The 20,847-nt window shown below is 42.0% G+C and overlaps 1 protein-coding gene across 1 annotated transcript in view; it reads right to left on the bottom strand.

Annotated features, from left to right (window-relative positions):
- Window positions 1-2,744, bottom strand: part of LOC141797548 (histone deacetylase 7-like) — a 53,111-nt gene extending 50,367 nt beyond the window's left edge. The window contains exon 1 of the mRNA XM_074679028.1: window positions 2,471-2,744. Within this exon, the coding sequence (XP_074535129.1) occupies window positions 2,471-2,489 (19 nt within the window). The 5' untranslated portion in view covers window positions 2,490-2,744. The remainder of the gene's footprint in view (window positions 1-2,470) is intronic.
- Between the last annotated feature and the right edge of the window lie 18,103 nt (window positions 2,745-20,847).

The raw sequence follows: 20,847 nt of genomic DNA, 5'->3' as shown, positions 1-20,847 counted from the left end.
TTCACGATTTTATGGTGTTTATTAGACCTACGCTGGTAGCTTTGGTGTAATGACGAACCATCTTCAGACTAGGGAGGACTATAAAAGGCATGATCATGTGATGGCTGTGATCTAAGCTCTTGTACTGCAAAGTCACTATACTATTCTGAAACAATTTGGGATGTTAAGCTTATTTAAAAAAAGTATGACTGAAACCAAATATTAAAGTTGCTGTATTTAGAAATTTTTCAAGAAAGAAAAGTACTTGTTTAAGAATTGTGCATTGGCCAAAATCCTGTGAAGCCTGCAGTACACAACAGGTTCAGGTTCTGCAGGTAAACCAGAGTTTAGGACAGAGGACGTCAAGACCCAAAGGACACAAGAGAGAGTAAAGAGAGATTTCTGTGCTAAATTAAAAATGAAGACTGAGATAAAATAAACAACCGAAATCATAACTAACTCAGCAAGATAGTGAATGAATTGTTGCTTAAACTTTTACATAACCGAACAGCAGATCGATGTGCTGCAGGCAGGGGAACATGTAAGTGTTACATCTGAGAATAGTGCAAAAAAATGAAGTGGCTTTGTGACGGTAAAGTAAAGCACTGAAGATATTCTATATAAATAAACTGACATTGGTGTTGGGGTCAGAGTGGGTTTCTTTTTTCCTACAATGAGTTAAATTACATAATGAAGTTGACCCCACCTGTCATGGTTAAAAGCCAAGCTTTAGCATCTACTGAGAGTTTTATACAAATAAAACAAAAACAACTTCAAAAAGGTTCTTGGTATTGCAGTTTTCTAAATTTAGTCTCTTTTTATTCAAACAATGACTTCCACAAGAATATTTCAAAACTTTAAGCAAGGCTGAAATACTAAAAAGGGTCCAGACTCTGAAACTGAAGCAGATCACCACTCCTTCATTGCCCTCACTTGGCTTGATTTGGAGACTCGTGACATGACTCACAGAGATGTAGCCTGATTCACTCATCCTGAGAGAGAAGGGGAGAGTCCCTGAGGCCCACTTCCAGCTGACTGTGGCCTCTTAACCTGCTACTTTTGAACCCTTAAAAACAAAACAAACCCAAAGTTGAATGATTTATCACAATAGCAGACACTCACCCTGCCGAGCTTGTCTAATTATCAACACAGTTTAAAAGCTTGGACTGATTTTCTACTTTACACTGGACAGTTCATTTAAGAGTTTGTGTTAGTGATGATATGGATGTAAAATATTATTCACATTTAGAAGCAGTCATTTGTGTATTGTGTTTATGCTAGAAAAGTGTTATTGATTAATACATTCTCTGAACAGTCAATGCAATGAATGTATTTCTCAGACTCAGAGTAAAACTGATTTCACATGTGAATAGATACAAAGGAATACTTGAGACTGTTAGGTTTGACGTAGCGAGCTAAGCGTTAGGGGAAGATTTCTATAGTTATATACCACTTGTGTACCACTGACACTTCCAAATAAAACTCTGCATTTCATTCTTGTGCCGCTGAATCATTAATGTCTGCTATTCATCTTTATAAAATGTGAGATTAATGTATTTGTTTGTACTTCTGAATACTTTGGGAGAGAACACAAAAAAACTAGTCTAATATTTAACCCGAGGTGTGGCAGAATTTATAGTACAATCACAGATCTGATAACTTCTTAACTTCTGTCTTATAACTTGTAATGTAAATGTGATTTTATAGTGGCTAGACCTGAGCTGTAATGTAAAGAGCTTTCACGATTTCACAAAGTAAATAAATAAATTCTCTGGAATCTCAAACTGAATAAATGGACAAGTAAGATCTGATAACTCAAGCATGCCAATGGTTTAATTCCTTGCTTGTGAATCCTTCCTTGAAAGCACAGTCACAGACAGACTGCACTGTGACAGTAACTTAGTCATCTCTCTGTTAAAGCTGGACCTCACTCCAGCCTTTCTCCTGTACTCGTCTCCCTCAGTGTTGCAGATAGGAACTGCTGTTTTGCGTCTCCTCATTCTCTGCGCTCTAATACTTTTGTGGACAGGCGAGCTCTCCAGGGTGGGTGGGTCTGTTTCCAATTTTCTACCCTTCCCCACACTTAGAAACGGCACAACCTAAACGAAACAAATAAACTGAAAAAGAGGATTCTAAAATTTTTATGCCTCTCTTTAAATCCTTTACATACAAATTGTTAAGAAGTATGAACAATTATGGCTGCAACACTCAGACCTGAGCAGGTTCCTCTCAGCTGAATCCAAACAAACCATGAGCCGGTAGTAACAGTGTGGGTGAACCAAAGCAACAACTGGACCAAAAACCTTCTGTTTGACAACAAATCAGCAAAACTATTAGAACAACTCTGACCCCCTCTTTTCGTACTAAGCAGTATTTACAACAATACATATGACATCTGGTATTGTTCAAGATTAGAGGAGACATTTTCTGCACAGTTGTAACAAAGTCTTTCACAGACATATAAAATGTGAAAGGGTAACATGTATCCTACCAGTTTTGGGTGCTGACATCCAGTGAGAGGTCCCTCCGCTCTCCCGCAGCGGTCCAGTCAATCACAGAGGCAGCAGACGGGCAGGCTGGGAGGAGAAGATAGATCCTGCTTTGACAGGGGAGTGGTGCTGCGGCGCCTGAGCACGGCTGTGCTCTGACAGAGGGAGTCACAGTCAACTGCTTGACACCACGGGCTCACTCTGACTTTTCTGTCTTCTACTTCCTCTCATGTGAGCCCTCTGTCTCCGTCTCTCACTTAATCGCTCCCCCCTATTCTTTTTTTTTCAGAGGAGACACAGTTGCTCTGCCCTATCAGATCCCTTTAACTCTCTGTCTTGCACCAGAAGCTTGAGGGATGTAGGGCAGTGGAGGAGTTGAGGGGGGTGGAGGTTGTGTGTATCTGTGTTAGAGAGACATAAAAAGAGAGAGGGACAGATTGCACAGTCGCTTGTGTCTTACAGACAATGGCAGGATATGCTCCTTTAGGATGCATAAAAGTACAGAGAACCAAAATAAAAAGCTGTGTTGAGCACTGCTGTTGTTAAGACTTGTATTAAAGTGAACATTTGTTGAACTTTGTTTGTTTAAATTATTAAATACAAAGTATTTCTTGTTTCAGACATGTAGCTCGAATTCTGTTGCCAGAAAATGTGCTTTTACTTCTGAGTGAACACACAAATTGAGCATACAGCAAGATAATTAACACAAAGCAACATACACTCACCGGCCACTTTATTAGGTACACCTTGTTGGTACTGGGTTGGACCCCCTTTTACCTTCAGAACTGCCTTAATCCTTGGTGGCATAGATTCAACAAGGTACTGGAAACATTCCTCAGAGAGTTTGGTCCATATTGACATGATAACATCACACAGTTGCTGCAGATTTGTCGGCTGTACATCCATGATGAGAATCTCCCGTTCCACCACATCCCAAAGGTGCTCTGTTGGATTGAGATCTGGGGACTGTGGAGGCCATTTGAGTATAGTGAACTCATTGTCATGTTCAAGAAACCAGTCTGAGATGATTCCAGCTTTATGACATGGAGCGTTATCCTGCTGGAAGTAGCCATCAGAAGATGGGTACACTGTGCTCATAAAGGGATGGACATGGTCAGCATGAATACCCAGGTAGGCTGTGGACTTTAAACCATGCTCAGTTGGTACTAAGGGGCCCAAAGTGAGCCAAGAAAATATCCCCCAAACCATTACACCACCACCAGCCTGAACCATTGATACGAGGCAGGATGGATCCATGCTTTCATGTTGTTGATGCCAAATTCTGACCCTACCATCTGTATGTCGCAACAGATATCCAGACTCATCAGACCAGGCAACGTTTTCCCAATCCTCTATTGTCCGCTTTTGGTGAGCCTGTGTGAATTGTAGCCTCAGTTTCCTGTTCTTAGCTGACAGGAGGGTCACCCGGTGTGGTCTTCTGCTGCTGTAGCCCATCTGCCTCAAGGTTGGACGTGTTGTGTGTTCAGAGATGCTCTTCTGCAGACCTCGGTTGTAACGAGTGGTTATTTGAGTCACTGTTGCCTTTCTATCAGCTCCAACCTGTCTGGCCATTCTCCTCTGACCTTTGGCATCAACAAGGCATTTTGTCCCACAGAACTGCCGCTCACTGGATACTTTCTCTTTTTGGGACTATTCTCTGTAAACCCTAGAGATGGTTGTGCGTGAAAATCCCAGTAGATCAGCAGTTTCTGAAATACTCAGACTAGCCAGTCTGGCACCAACAACCATGCCACGTTCAAAGTCTCTTAAATCACCTTTCTTCCATATTCTGATGCTCGGTTTGAACTGCAGCAGATCATCTTGACCATGTTTACATGCCTAAATGCACTGAGTTGCTGCCATGATTGGCTGGTTTGAAATTTGCATTCATAAGCAGTTGGACAGGTTTACCTTATAAAGTGGCTGGTGTGGTAGGAAACACTGATTCTGTCATTTAAAGCTAAAGCATCAGTGAGCTTCAACTTGGAGCTGTGTATGGGTTCACACTCAGCAGAAGAATGGCAGAGAAACTGCCCATGCCCTGATTGCTGGTAACCACTCCTCTGGCTAAACAGAGCAAGAAGAGAAAGACGGAGGCTGAAAAGGCTGAAACTAGAAAGAAAATGGACAAAGCCAGGGTGAAAACAAGAGTCAACATTGGCTCTATGAGGTAATTGGCTCTGGGCTGTGGTCTGGATCAGAGTCTAAAGCCTTGTTTCCACCAAGCAGACTGGTTTGGTTCGTCTCGGTATGGCGCGCATTTTGTGGCGTTTCCACTGACCTTACCCGGGACAGATCCCACTTTTTGGGACCCTTTCGTATGGGTGCCAGACTGAACCGATCCACTCTCGAAAGTCGGAGCTACAACACTGCAGACCGTTGATTGGTCAAAAGAATCGTCACTTACCCTTACCCTTACAGTGGCGTCATTTCTCCTAGCGGCACACAGTCTTCTCTGAGCTGGGTGGAGTCGAGATGCTACATTCAAATTCATGCTAGTTTTTCAGGACTGCCAACCCTGCCTTTAAGTTAAATTAATCTGAGATGACATCAGGGAGCCTATACTACTTGATTTTCTCCATCTGTTAAAGAGAAATGCATCCAGTAAGGTCAACAGCCCCCCTGACCCCAACTGCTGTGTGGTCTGGCTCCTTCTTCTACTTCTCTACTCTCTTTCTCTACTACCAGCAGCAGTGGATTAGTGTTGTGGTTCAAATGTAACCTCATCCTTTGGGAAAACATACTGACCAAAGGAAACTTGTGTTTGTGGGTTATGACCCTTTGTCCTCTTGGTAAGTGAGAGGTGGTTTTGGTGGCTTGTGTGCCTAGGTCTCAGTTTTGCCTATAACAATCTTTCTGAGGTAAAGAATTGTGATGTGAAAATGTAAAAAGGATCAAATCTATGTTGGGCGTTTTGGATATATTTTTTATAAAGGAAATATTTCAGTTCATGGACAACTCTTCTGCTGCATTCTGATCTATAACCAAGACAGTCATGATGTACAAATATGCTTGTCTGTTATCCAACATTTAATTCAATTGCCAGATCCAAGACTTCCCAGAATTGGTCTTTTTGAAGACGAAAGCTCTGGAAAAAAGAAGAAAAGATCTGCAAAGTATTTACTCAAATTTCAAGCCTGAAAATATAAATCCACAGCAGCTGGTGCTATCAATGAGAGTTCTGAAAATGAGAAAAGCTGAGGTTGAGTCGATGCAAACAGCCACACTGTGCCTTTTAGAGCTTGAAAAAGAAGACATGGGGAAACACACCACACACACACACACACACACACACACACACACACACACACACACACACACACACACACACACACACACACACACACACTAGAAATACGACATTAGTGCTGATAACAAAAGGTTGGGAGTCCTTGAGGAATACAATGGGATCTGCATCATCTGGAAACATGCGCTGGCTGTGAAAAGTTCTTAAAGATCAACATATGGAGGAGGAGAAGGGGGAAGGTTATCAGCCTGGACAGAATAGACAATTCACAGAGAAAGGAAAAAACTGTGAACGTCTTATCAGGATGTGGAAAGCCACCTTGTCCTTTAAAATAGGTTTTACCCCATTTTCTTTGTCATTGAAAAATCCCTGGTGTGTCAACAGCATATGCTTCCCTGGTTCATTGGTGTTTTGGTGCTTCCGTTGTTACACAGTAACTAAAACCATAACAAATGGTGATAGCAGCAACAATGTTACAAGCTGGGACATTTACATTATCTGTGTTTAAAAAGTGCATCACGATCAAACCCTGAAAAGAGGAAGGTTAGACTGAGGACGGCTTAGTTAAAGGTAGGGTCTGTAGGAAGTTTTGTTACTTGTTAGTAAACATAACATTCAAACTGCGCTCCTTCCCCTCCTTGGCTCAGTGCCAGCAGCAGCACACACCAAAAGCCTCCGACCTTGGCTATGTGGACACCAGTGGCGGCTGCTGGTCAGTCAAGGAGGGGAAGTTCATTTTTTTCCTGCCTACATCATAAATTTGGCTATTTATTTAAAAGTAAATTCTACCCTCTGTTCCTTTTCAAGAAAACGATCTGTGACCCCGTCGTGCCAACCAGGTGTTTTTTCCAGGGATTTTACTGGTGTTCTCTCAACACTAGTTGTTTTTAAGAAAGGTAAACTCACTGAGGATTGATAAACAACTGAGAAGACTGGAGGGTTATACTTCAAGATCGCTGACTGGCTCATTTCACTGTCAATCAAAAAGGTATTAGACCTCAGACAGATCATCCAATCATCATGCAAAAGCCGAGCGTCCGGGCCGGCCCACTGCCTCGTAGACCCCCAGAGACCCTGAGTGTCCAATGGGCGGGACAAAGCCCAGCGTTTATCCAATGACCGTCCAGTTTCCACAGTGGAACAACCCACTCTACGCTTCCTCGCAGAAGTCAGAAGACGCTAAACGTCAGACTGGGGACATTTTGGGGACTTTTTTGGGGACATTTTAGGGGAAGCTGAGCTTCCCTTGTAGTCTTAGAGCAATAGCCACTGGTGAACACACTCGTAAGCCCAACAACCACCTGTAGTATAGCATTCCTACATGGGAATGACTGGAGAGCCGTGCACCTGACTTGGCATGTCGGCTCAAGCTAATCATGGGTATTTCACACATACCAACTTACATAGCTGCTCTTTCAGTGCCTTAAAATAAGTAAAAGTCAAACAAAGCTTCACCCTCCTTCAGGAAAAAGCTTTATCTGTTTGGTGTTTTGTTTCACCGTGGCTGTGTTTTTCTCCTGGCAGCAGTTTTGGTAAGAACTTAGATGTTTTGAAGAACTAATGTTGTAATCACACCGGGATCATTTGGGGCAGTTTTTCTGAGACTGTGAATGGCCCCCCTCTGAAAGTCTGGTTGGTTCGGGCATATGTGAAACAACAAAACAACAAAACAACAAAACCAGCGAATTGAGATAGCTAAAATAGGGTGGTTTAGACTCGCATCTGTTCGAGCCCTGAAGCAGTTCCTTTGCAGTCATCTCAGCAACCAGCACATCTGGCATACCTGTGGTTCACACTGTAGTAGAGGGGGACAGTAATGCACTGGTTGCAAACCGTCAAGTCAAAACAATAGAAGAAGAAGGAGTAGAAGAGCCCGTCTTCGTCTGTGGCTCCTTGAGGTGGCACGTCTTTTAACTGGTGCATCAGCTCATTATTCTCCAGGTGCAGTCTGGTCTTTTGAAAAAAAATGCATGTTTTGATGATAATGTATATTGGTACATTAGCCAGATGAACGCTATGACACAAACTAGCCACAAACGCTGCTGATGCTCCATGACTGTTGGCCCTCCCTGTGGAAAGAGCTTGATAACCTAAATGAATGAGTGAATGAACGATGATAAGGAAACTCTCCCGCCCTCAGGATAAAATTTCTGAATAGGAGGAAAATTTGATCGCATGTGGCAATTGTTAACATCTATGGACCAGAAGAGACTTTTGCCCTGTGAACACAAACGATCCAAGTGACAACTGCAACAATTGTATCATTTTTGCCCCTGAATCGAAAAAAGCAAACAAGCCACAGGTGTGAATACACCCTGAAACAGTGTAAATGTCCGAAGATCACAAATGCCCAAATGGTTTGTCTTTATTTAATCTATTTACAAAAATAGGCTTCATTCAAATGAAATTTACGACTACCATGCCTGTGCTGCAAAGTTATCAATTCACAATGCTCTTTATGCCCATCAGGCTTCAGACTGGTCATATGACTGAAAACTGTAAATGGCACATGTTGGCACTGTAACAAGTCAAACTAGAAAAAGCAATTACCACACTCTTAGTACTGTCAGAAACAGTTATGCAGCGTGTCTGAGCAACAGGAACTCAAAACATTTTAAAATATCATTAAATCATGTTCTTGTGTATAAATGTATAAAAACCCAATTTATTTGATTATGAACCAATTAGGGTTCCATATAAATATTATTAAGAAATTAGCAAAATCAGCTTTAAACCCTGTCAATACTTTTGGATGGCAGTCCATGGTCTATGGCTCTAAATATGTATCAGTTTATCAGTGCTTACAAGGTGTTTTTTTTTCCTTTTTAATTATTTCTCTGAACAGCCACTGATTCTTTTTAGGCCACCCAACAGCTGTAAGCAATGTTAAAGAAATACTTTGAGTGAAAGGATTAAGACATGATTTGAGGTCCTCTGAGTATTTAAAAGCCTGGGGATGGTGCATGTCAGATTTTCTCTGAGTAAAGTATTATGGACCCTTTTAGCTCAATGAAATCTCTGTCGGACATCAGTAAAGATATGCAGCTCTGGGGCAGCTCTGTAACTTGGCCACAAAAGAATATTTGTTTGTTTGGTCAATACATTATTGATTCCTGTCTGTGTCTGCAGGAAAAACAGACCACAGCCAAATTTTCTTGCAAGTAAACGAGATAAAGTTTGCAACAAGACATTTATTTAATGTACGTGACACTTGGTTGGTTTCCAGAAAGTTTTCAAGTTTAACAACAAACAGACTTCCCTGTCCAGTCTGAACAACAATGGTCAACATCTCTTGTAGTTCTTGTGTAGTTTGCAGTGACCTCTTGAACAAATACACCTCGTCACTGTGTCAAACGCGCTCTCACACTTCCAAAGGTTCTGTCTGTTGTGCTTCTCAGCCTTTAATCAGCCTGAGTGGCGAGCCGTCTCGACTCTCTCAGGATGGGGGAGTTTCCTGAAAGGTCATGGTTGTTCTAGCAGACCAAACACTGTGCTAATTGCTTTGTTGTTTGTTGCGTCGGTGCCTGTTTTTGTGTTGCACTTTTCCTTTGTTTGGCATTCCCAAGTATATTACCTGAGACTTTGGCCAAGAAACAGGGAGGGTGGGGAGGGGAAGTTCAGGGGAGTGTGAGAGACAAAGAAGGGGGAGGCTGAGTGCTGAAAATATGAAGGCAGCGGTTGCTCAGAGGAGGCCATGATTAGGCTACGAGGGCCCCCGTCTTCCCTCATCTCCCTGGCTAAAAATAGCAGGAGAGGGAAGGTGGTTGTGGGACCGGGGGGGAGGATGGAAGGGGACAGGGCGAGCTTGGACTGCAGTAATTGGTGAGAGACAAACAGCTGGGGAAGTGTGAGTATGTGTGTGTGTGAGGACTCTGCTCCATGCAGCTGTGGTCTGTCTTTCAGACCCAAGACCCCTCTCAAATTGTTACATTCTCTCTCCCTCTCTCTCTCTCTCTTTCTCTCTCTCTCTCACACACACACACACACACACACACACACACACACACACACACACACACACACACACACACACACACACACACACACACACACACACACACACAGCAGGAAGGAAAGTAATGGGTCCCTGACAGACTGAACGAATGAAAGAATGTGCAACATGAGGCAAGGGAACAGCTGTACAGCTGTATGGTAGAGGGTGGGGGGCAGTTGATTCATAGATGAGGGGCGAGGTACAGCCACAACTGATGAAAACATTTTGGGGGGAACATACTAAGAGCAAGAGTATGTGGAAAGGGTGGACGTTTCTGGAAGTGGAATCAACAAATTTACCGGTTTTTGTCAAATGCTGGTCTAAATCAAACCCAGAGAGTCCTGGCGGGGGCCGGGCTCCAGCAGATGTTGTGCTCAGCTGTTGCAGAGCAGATCTGCTGTTGGGTGGATGTTCCTCTGATGAAGTGGGCTCTCTGTAATGAAAACAGGCTTGGGAAATTGAAGGGTTGAAAGTAACTGAATGAAAAGGACCAGTGCATAGAGGACAAACTGCAGATCTACAGCAATTATGAGTGTGTGTGTGTGTGTGTGTGTGTGTGTGTGTGTGTGTGTGTGTGTGTGTGTGTGTGTGTGTGTGTAGGAGGTAATGGAAATAACAAAACAACATGAAGTCACTTTGGCGAAGAGGAAACTGGCCATTTGGTTTTGGCTCTGCATTATATCTTCATACTGAATATTAAAGCTGGAAAATTGGCCTAGTGATGGTGTGCTGATTTGTTACAAACATATCCACATGAATTTTCACCTCAACACTTTTACGAGCTGTTAACCACCTATTACAGCCGAGACCTGGCCCAGATATACATCTGTACGTTATGTGTGTGTGTCTATGCTGTCGGTATTTTTATGCTAGAAAGCATCTGTTTGCGGTTTAGCTTACCACTCCCATTTTACTGAAGACGAGCTACATATTTGTTCGGCATGCATGCGGAGGAGGGGGGGCATGAAGAAAAAGAAAATAGCACAGCTAAACCACAATCATGAGACACAGCCACAGTGCCAATATGTGCCAGTGTGTGATACATACACAATGTGGTGCAAGAGAATTTCAGTAGGACTCTAAGATTACTCAACATCAAGTTTTATTTTCTGCCTGTGCTACCACGAAATTATCTGTATACAAAACTTGCAGACTTTATTTTCAGAGCTTTTACCTCAGAGGCTTTAGCTCTTGAGAATTGCCCCAGTCCTTGTGTTTCTGCTGAAAGAAAAAAGAAAGCTACGACGCTGTGGCTGTGGGAGATTACACTTATCGCAACATCAGTGTGTGTTTGTTGCTGTGTATATGTGTGAGTACGTGATCAAGGTTTAGCAGTGGGCTACATGTGACTGTGCACCTGTGCGCCGGCGGAAATGCTTCACCCCCCATTACCACAGTTCACACACACACACACACACACACACACACACACACACACACACACACACACACACACACACACACACACACACAGTAGCCACCTGTACCAGTTTGTTTGAAGTCTACCCTAAATACTGGAGTCGTTTAACACTACACTCTCGCAGTAAATGTGTCACTTGTAACCACTGTGTTACTTATTCTTTATGAAACAGAAAAAGTTTAATGGACAAAAGGTAAACAAATGCTATCAGAACAGGTTAAAATTGAGACCCATACAAAAATCACTAACCAGACAATGCATTGCTGTTAAACAGTTTATTAAAAGTTCAAAGGATAGGGTGTCTCGAGGATTTCATAGAAACAATAAAATGTCAATTTTTACAGGAATTATCCTGCTCAATTGTCTCCTACAGGCATCTTAACGTGTGTCAGTGTCTGTGTCTGCCTCAGCTCCCTCCTCTGCCTGTATGTTGTTTTTTTGGTTATTTTGGGATGTTTCTGGGAGGAGAGTAAGCGTGGTAACCTCAGCCAATCACAGCGTGCCCATTGGGCATGTGACTTTGTGTGTTGATGATAGCCAGCAGAAGAAGCTATTCTGAGTGACTATGATACAGGATGTAGCTGAAGAAAGAAAAACACAGCCAAAGTGAAAGAAACGCCAAACAGGTAATGCTTTTTTCTGAATGAGGGCGAAGCTTGGCTACACTTTCACACACTTTTGGGCATTTGGAGAGCAGCACGGGACAAAGAGTGAAGCAAGATGACTTTCTGCTAACCAGGTTTCTGTCAAATACTTGTGATTAGCTTGTGCTAACATGCCAAGTCAGGTGGTTGCTAGGTTTATGCGTGTGATCATGTAGCTTTGGTCAGAGGCTGTGGGTGTTCGTTGCTGGTGGCACTGGGTTCCTCCAAGGATGAGGAGCCCTGTTTGAATGTTGTGTTTACTAACACAAATTTCTGCAGACCCCATCTTTAAGCCTATAGCCCTAAAAATTCTTAAACTGTCCAGGTCTCTCTCATGTCATTTTTATTCAGACATTCGTTACGTCATGACCGCCGGGTGGAAAAGGCAAAATGTTTTCCATCTTTTGGATGTGGCAGCTTTGTTGCAATGCTCCATCTCCGCTGCCGCCCAGTAAGACAGTCATTTTGAATTTCTGACAGCATCCTGAGAGTTATGGGACAAAAAAGTCAAGAGGAAGAGCACAAGAAATCGCCTGCACTGAGCCAGAGGAACAGACGGGCTGTTCATGAAGACACAGGCCAATCATCACCCTAATTAAGGCTATTATCTCTGCTGACTGCAACCCAATCACTTTAGGTTGGCATCTGCATCTGGGCAAAAAGGTCCTTGAAACCTACACCTTGTTCTACTTTGCAAGAGAGCACCAAACATGGGACTCTAAAAAGTGGAACAAAGTTTTACTCTTCAACAGGAGAAAATGGAATCTTGACAGTCCTGATAGCTTCCAACGTCACTGGCATGACAAGAAGATCCCGGTGGAGGAGCCTCTGTGAACCCATCTTCACCACTTGAAGCAACATACCCCCTAGCCTCCTGAAAACATTTGTATCAAGCATGCTGAAACAAATTTTTGAAGTGACCAACAATATATATACATTAAGGTGGGAGTGGGGGGGGTTATTTTACTATCCTAAATCCAAATCTGAGTCCAGCCCCAGATACCTCCAATATCACTGGAAACTTGTATCGAAGGCAAGGGCGGACTGGCCATCAGGAGCACCGGGAGGTTTCCTGGTGGGCCGCTGCCTCAGTGGGCCGGTACGGCCATCTGGGCTGGTGCTGCCGGTCGGCTGACGGCCGGTTCGACAGGTGACAACACCCCCCACCCCGACAGCGGCGGCCGTTGTTGGGCAGAAACGTCCGTTGACAGACCTGCAGCACCGTCCGTAGTCAGGCTGAACCGATTGTTCATAGACCTACAGCAGTGGTTGCAGCAATGGGACATCATACATTATACGTTGTGGATTATGCGCCATTAACTATATGTCAGGCCACAGATGAAACTGATTTCCTAGGGGTTAGAGTCAGTTTTAAAGTGTTTCATATAGAAGTCTGTAATGATTGACACACTTCAAAATTGTGTTTGGTAGACCTTGATGACAGGGCTGACATCAGTGTAACTAGCAGGGCCTGCATGCTTTGTTCTTTGGGGATATTTCAAACTTAAAGAACTTCACTCCATTTATTGCCTGTACTGATTGCCCTGTGGTAGATGAACTTTGTGTGTGTATATCTTTTGTATGTAGGCCGGGGTGACCACAGGGCTGCAGGGTTCGGCAGGTGTCCCCCTGCCTCCAGCTGTGATCTCACTCTCTGTGGCTTTTACTGAGAAATGTTTCAGTCCGGAAGCGTTAACACACCAAAGACCTTCACTGTTCTCGTCTATATTCTCTGACTGAATGCACGGGTTATAAAGATGTGGTGGTACACACATACCAACCGCATGCATGCAACTTTCTAAACATGTATAAACATTACCACTTCTATCTACGGTGGCCTTGTTTAAACACCACGGTCCTGCTGCAGTGAGACTCACCTGGCCGACCTATTGGCTCACACTGATTGAAATGTAAACTTTGGTTAATTCTCAATGGTTTGGAGAAACTTCACAAATTCTCAGTATGTTACTGTGTGATCTCAACTCGACATGAGATGTGAAGTGTTCAGGAAGCCACGGAGCCAGTCGGCTCATGCACCACACAGTGACATTTAAGGTCATATTTGCCTCCCACCTCGACCACACACACACACACACACACACACACACACACACACACACACACACACACACACACACACACACACACACACACACACACACAAACACACACACACACACACACACACACACACACACACGCACGCACTCCCACATAATAGCCGAGTGGCTACCTTTCTCTTTCAGGATAAAAGTCAAGAACAGGTGCTGCAGTATTCACGTAACTGTACTGTTCTGTTTTGCAGTTGTTCTTAAACTCCCTGGTTTAAAACATCTCTTATTTCTCTACAAGAATACAGGAAATTCTTTAGAAATAGGACACATATCTAAATAGTAGAAACATTGGTGTTGAATATGCATTTAATAGTGGCGAAGCCTGTCCAACTCATTTTACAGGAAAATGTTGCAGGACTCATAGATTTCAGGACTTTTACATATTTGAATGGTTTTTTTTTTTTTGAAAAGTAAAACCGTAATTACGTTCCTGGGTAGCTTATTACCCAGGAACGGTAATCACGAGGGAGGAACTCTGTTTTCAACTCAATTACTTTTTTGTTAAAGTAACAAGTAACTATAACTTATTACTTTTTTAAAAGCAATTTGTCCAACACTGTATGAGAGCATCACTGACACTGAAAAATGAGGGACTGTTTTTTTTCTTCTTCTTTTGGTAAGAGTAAAATTACCTTTCATCCAATCAAATTGTCTTTAAATTATCATATACACTGCCTGGCCAAGAAAAAATATTTAGTTGGACCTTTAGCTTTGATTAGGGCACACATTCACTGTGGCATTGTTTCGATAAGCTTCTGCAATGTCACATGATTTATTTCTATCCAGTTTATCATTAATTTTTCACCAAGATCTTTCATAGATGACGGTAGAGTCTGATCACTGTCAGTCAGCAATCAGTGAGGCTAACGGGAAAAAAAAAGGCTTCAATTTGCTAGGGAGCATAAAGATTGGACTCTGGAGCAATGGAAGATGGTCATGTGGTCTGATGAGTCCAGAGTGATGGGTGCATCAGGGTAAGAAGAGAGGCAGATAGTGATGCACCCATCACGCCTAGTGCCCACTGTACAAGCCTGTGGGGGCAGTGCTGTGATCAAACGGCAACCTCCAGTCTGGGAATATGAGAAGATGCGAAAGTGCTAAAATCTGCTGCCTCTCTTGTGTCCGCTTGAGGCTGGCTCCTGAAGTACCAGAAGTCACTTACACACAAAACCAAAAAAAAACCTGTTTTCAAAGCAGAAATTAATCGGTTTACAGCCTGGTTCAAAATACGTCTCCTGTCTGAACCGCTAACTTTACTATCGTCACACACTGTAAGGGGAGGTGAATTTTTTTCTAACCCGGTGCTTCAGAGGATCTTAAGATCGTGAGCTTGCCCAATCAGAGGCACAGCTCAGGTCACGGGACCTTCAAAGGCCCTACAGCTGTACATGAAGCCCTTGCCTCTACCAATATGGCCACAATAGCGGATGTGCTTCATTTTCTGTTTTCGGAAATAGATGGGTGATGCAGGGGAAACCAAGTCCATGTTTTATACAGTCTATGGCTATGATCTGAGGTTGCTGCAGTTGGTCAGGTCTAGGTTCAGCAACAGTCTGTGCTCAAAGAACGAGGTGAGCTGACTACCTGAATATACTGAATGACCAGGTTACTCCATCAACAGATTTTTTCCTCCCCTGATGGCACGGCCATATTCCAAGATGACAATGCCAGGATTCATCAGCTCAAATAGTGAAAGAGTGGTTCAGGGAGCATGAGACATAATTTTCACACATGGATTGGCCACCACAGAGTCCAGACCTTAACCCCACTGAGAATCTTTGTGATGTGCTGGAGAAGGCACAGTGGTCAGACTCTACCATCATCATCAATGAAGATCTTGGTGAAAAATTAATGCAACACTGGATAGAAATAAATCTTGTGACATTGCAGAAGCTTATTAAAACAATACCACAGCTAATGTGTGCCATAAGCAAAGCTGAAGACATTCCACAAAAGTTGGTTGCAACTTTTTTTGGCCAGGCAGTGAATTTGTGTCAACTCTTCATGTTTTCAGTTGTTAGATGTGTAATATGTGGGGTAACTTAGTTGTGCAAAGGAGAACCTCTGCGTCTTTGTTTTGTTAATGTCTCAGTGAAAGTTAAACTGGAGAGCTGCTTTGTAGATAAGCTCTGGGAAAAAGTGATGAGCGTTGATGTGATGTCTTTACAGACTTGGAAGGGAAAATCAATGCTACACCTTTTTTATAGTGGAGTTGTGTTTGTTGGGCTTAGCCAAACAGCTCCTTTGATGTAAACACTCGTACTTGTGCTGACTACACTTAAAACATTTCCATGAGTCTAACTATTAGATTTATAATACATTTAGATTTAAATACATCAGCACTTTTTGCTACTTTCCACCTAAAGTCTGTGCATAATGAAATCAGGACCATTATAGAAACCGCATGACTGAAGTGGCTGCAAAGTGAAAACACAATGGTATGCTGTGTCTGTCCATATGTGTGTGTGTGTGTGTGTGTGTGTGTCTGCTTTTCTTAGAGCACAAATATAGGCCACAGGAAAATACCAGGAAAATGTTTGGCTGGTAGTGTGACTTTGCAGCCATTATTTTCTAAGGAGAACTTCCTTGAACGACACACACACACACACACACACACACACACACACACACACACACACACACACACACACACACACACACACACACACACACACACACACTCCAGATACACACTGCGTCTTACAGCTCTGCCCTCTTCCTTTTTCCTGGAAAGTGAAAGGCACAGGAACAACTTACATTTAAAAGAGTTCATAAGTTTTTCTTTTCTTTTCAGGATCAACAACTTGCTTTGTCACACTTTAGTCTCCGTGTGTGTGTGTGTGTGTGTGTGTGTGTGTGTGTGTGTGTGTGTGCGTGCATTTTCTTCTGGATCTCAGAATCTTTCATGAAACAGGAGTTTATTGACATTTTGTGGATGTATGTATTTTCTATCGGCCTCCACCTTCAGCTGTGTGGGAGCTGAAGATGTTATTTTGCCCTGTGGAGAGCCTGAGAGAGCAGTGAAACATTCATGGGCCATGCATGCGTTCCTCACATTCTGAAGCAAAACCACATGCTGGGTTCAGTCCTAATGATATTTGGATGACTTGCGTGAAGGGCATCAAGCATCTAATCTAGAAAAGCGGGCACAGGATCAAGTGAAAACAGGAAAATAGGGTCCCATCTCTTCTTCCCCTGTTGGCTAACACGTAGACTTTCAACAAATAGCATGAGCTTCACATTTTAACTGATCAGGCTGCAGTGTTTTCTGCTTTCTCCTCTTGTCTCTGGGTGTTTGGTTTGAAATAAAACCCTCATTCTGTTTCTGTGTCTCACACATACTCGTACATGAAATATGCACACAGAAAACAACACGCCCTTGTTATTACTGGAAAGTCACAACTGACATCCCCCTGCAGGTGGCTGTGTGCCAGCCAAGCAGTCGTACCCCAAGCTGGGGCTCAGAAATAAAACCCTCCTTATTATGACAGGGGCAGTGGACTTACAGTTACATTTCACAAAGTGGCACAGTCTATCAGTGTGCACATGTGCTGCAGTATCAGTCTCTGATAAAATAAAAGCACCACCCATTAGTATTTATACCCTATTAGACAGAAATAAATGCTTCAGAGCACCACCTCACTGTGCTCGTACTGTGGCTGCTCAGTGTGTGTGTATGTGTGTGTGTATGTGTGTGTGTCTGTCTGTCTTTATCTGGTACCCATGACAAGTCTTTGCCTCACCCAAAAACCGAACACAGTCACATCATGTTATTCCAAGAAACTGTCCTGGTGTGACCCTGTCCCTGAGCGCGCTAACAGGAGCTGAAGGGATATTTTAAGTTTTTTCTTGTGTATGATTTGGCGTCACAGTTTTGACACATTGTATTAGTGTACTGCAGTAATAAAAATAAAAACAATCCTAAAATTTGTTTTCAGGTTGATCAAAATTTAAAAGAAAGAATACCAGTGTGTGTGGCTCTCAGTGAAAGATGGCAAAGATGATGTAAGTAAAAAGAGAAAAAAAAGTCATTTTACCAATTGATTTAATTTACACAGTCCATGCATACTGAGTGACATAAATGTAAATGTACTAGAGTCTGACAAAAGGCCAGTTATTTGTTGTCCCTGACCAGATGATAAATTAATGTACCAAAGAAGAACCAAATTAGAAAAAGAAAAAAAAAAGTTCAGCCTGAACCATAGACTGTACAATAAATGGACATAGTCTGTGTCAATACCCGTCTGTTTCTGAAACAGAGTTTGGAAAAAAATCAGGTCTGGGAGCCTCCTCACTAACAGCTAAAGGGCGCCAGCCTGTCAATCAGCTGAGCTGTGCCTCTGATTGGATGACCGTTGTCATCTTGGCATCTTCTAAACCACTCAGCTACAAAAAAATCACCCTGTTCGGATTCACCCCTTGTTATTTTAGGCCAGAGGTTGCCTCATTACGCCGACTAGTTAAGGTTTGTGTATCAGCTCAGTGAGACTAAGTGACTGTTTTTCCTGGACTGAAACATTTCTTGGCTTTTGTTGGAGTGAAGACAGACAGTAAGATGGAAAGGCACGGGTCAAACCTGATGGTAGACATGTCCAAGCAGTGCATTAAACTGAACCAAACTATGACTTGATGTGTTTTTAACAGAGGTGGAAAGAGTACTAAAAATGTCTACTCAAGTACAAGTACCATTACATCGCTCATATTGTACTTAATTACAATTGAAAGTACTGGTGTTAAAATAATACTTAAGTAAAATTACCAAGTACTCTTCTTAAAATCTACTCAAAGTATTACTTACTTTTTAACAGAGGATTTTTGTGTGTGTGTGTGTGTGTGTGTGTGTGTTGTCAGTTGCAGACTTTTAAATTGATTTGAGGAGATGTTGCTGCCGGACTGGTGTTAAGGTTCTGCTCAATCTTTGAGGGATGTATCCTCTGTAGAGATAACTAACACAAATCATGTTCAAACATTACTTTATCAAGCACATTATGAATGAGTTGTCAATTTGTTTTAACTTTGCAGATATATTGCTGTATTAGGTCTAGGGATGGGTACCGGATTCAGTACTTTTATAGGACCAAATCCTGTCAAAAGTACCAGGTACTGATTCACGTAAAATCAAAAGGTACCATGTTTGGGTACCTAAGTGCATCCTTGTGACTCTGAGAGAGTGGAAGAGCAGGTGATTTTTCAAGCTGGACATGAGCACAACATTGCAATATTACATATTGTCGAATAAATATGTTAAGTTGAAAAAAATAAATTTTATTATTGAACAAATTGAATTTTTTTTTACCACATAAACACAAAAAAGTACCAAAAATTGGTACCGTTGAGTACCAGTACCAATTGCCAGGTATTGGGCATTGGTACCGTATCGTTTCAAATGTGAAAGATTCCCATCCCTTATTACCGGTCACAAGTGTAATAAATTTTGGATCACTGCAAAAAACTTTTTTCTGTACACATTATGTAATCTGTATCTGTAAGAAAAAAAAATTGTTGATCACGCATGCACACACATTCACATGCAGCATTTCCGCTTGAAAAAAAAAATAAAAAACTGACAATGTTGCAGGAAAATCAAGTTGTAATTTGTGACCCCATCGCTGTTTGCATGATGCTCCAATGGCGTGGGTTCCACGAGTATCCACTTGGTGTATTACCTCCAGCCACCTGTTTTCCTTTCTTTATGTCAGTGGTGTGGTCAGGATCAGACAGCCTTATTGGCTACAATTTGGAGCTTGAAGGTTAAAATGTTGATTCAAATTGTGGGTGTACTCAGTAGGAAATTGTGATATTAAAAGTAGTGAAGGAGATTACATGGTGAAAATTGCAGTCTAGTACAAGTAAAATTAAGTGCCCAGAAAAAAATCTACTTAATTACAGTAAGTGAAGTATTTGTAATTCGTTACTTCCACCCCTGGTTTTTAAAGGGAATTTTTCCTATTTATTAGATAATAAAGACAGAGTGATAATAAGGCTGGAGAAAAGCTAGAAAAGAGGGGCAAAGTTAAAGTCAAAAGATTCATTGAAACATGCTCGTCGATTTCATTTCTCAATTTTATCAGTAAAAACAATCAATGGCGCGACAACAGTGGATGATGTCCACACAAACCACAATTGTTTCTCAAGGTACACTTTCTGTGTAGACTTTCTGGAAAGCTTGAATATATATATATATATATATATATATATATATATATATATATATATATATATATATATATATATATATATATATATATATATATATATATATATATATATATATATATTTTTTTTTTTTTTTTTTTTTTTTTTTTTTTCCTTGGACAACAATAAGTGGCACTGAAAAATGTTCTGACATTATGGTTGTGGGCACTTTCAGGACACAACAACCAGGCCCTGACTTTGCTTGTCTTTACACTTGTGCAGTGAGACCAGAGCTGGTTTTGGGACTTTTTCACTGAATGAAGCTGCTGCTGTGGTTGCAAGCAAAGTAACAAATCTGCAGGAAATAAAACCAAAACAGCATACAGAAAAGTGCTAAAGTGATTTGCTTGACTCAAATGTTCGGCCTTTTTCCATCCAGAGGAATAGGCATTGGATCAGTGCAGAGTAAGGACGCACACTGTTAAGGAGATTTCCTTTGCCATAATGAAGCATCTGTAGAGGAGTGTTTCCAGGGCGGAGAGTGAACCAGTGTCAGTGTATAAATATTATGGTTACATGAAAAGAGCAAATCAGTGTCTTTTGATTGAGAGTTCATTACAGAATAAATGTCTCTCACTTTGTATCTAATAATCAAATTACACAGTATTCCTGAGATTGCACATTAGTGATGCTCCAGGCTGCCAAAAGTGGCACTTGTTACCTACAGAGGGAGAAGTGCAGCCAGTAGTGTGTCCACCATGCAAAAGAACAAGCTGTTCAGTTTCTGGCTGCTCTGTGGCGAGATAATGCAGCCGGAGTGCCCTC

Source organism: Halichoeres trimaculatus, unplaced genomic scaffold (genome assembly GCF_033239565.1).
Source record: "Halichoeres trimaculatus isolate MK-OKI-2021-1 unplaced genomic scaffold, fHalTri1.1 fHalTri1_scaffold_1, whole genome shotgun sequence".
NCBI lineage: Eukaryota > Metazoa > Chordata > Actinopteri > Labriformes > Labridae > Halichoeres > Halichoeres trimaculatus.
Note: the sequence above shows the minus strand (reverse complement) of the source record. Positions and strands in the feature narration are given on the sequence as shown.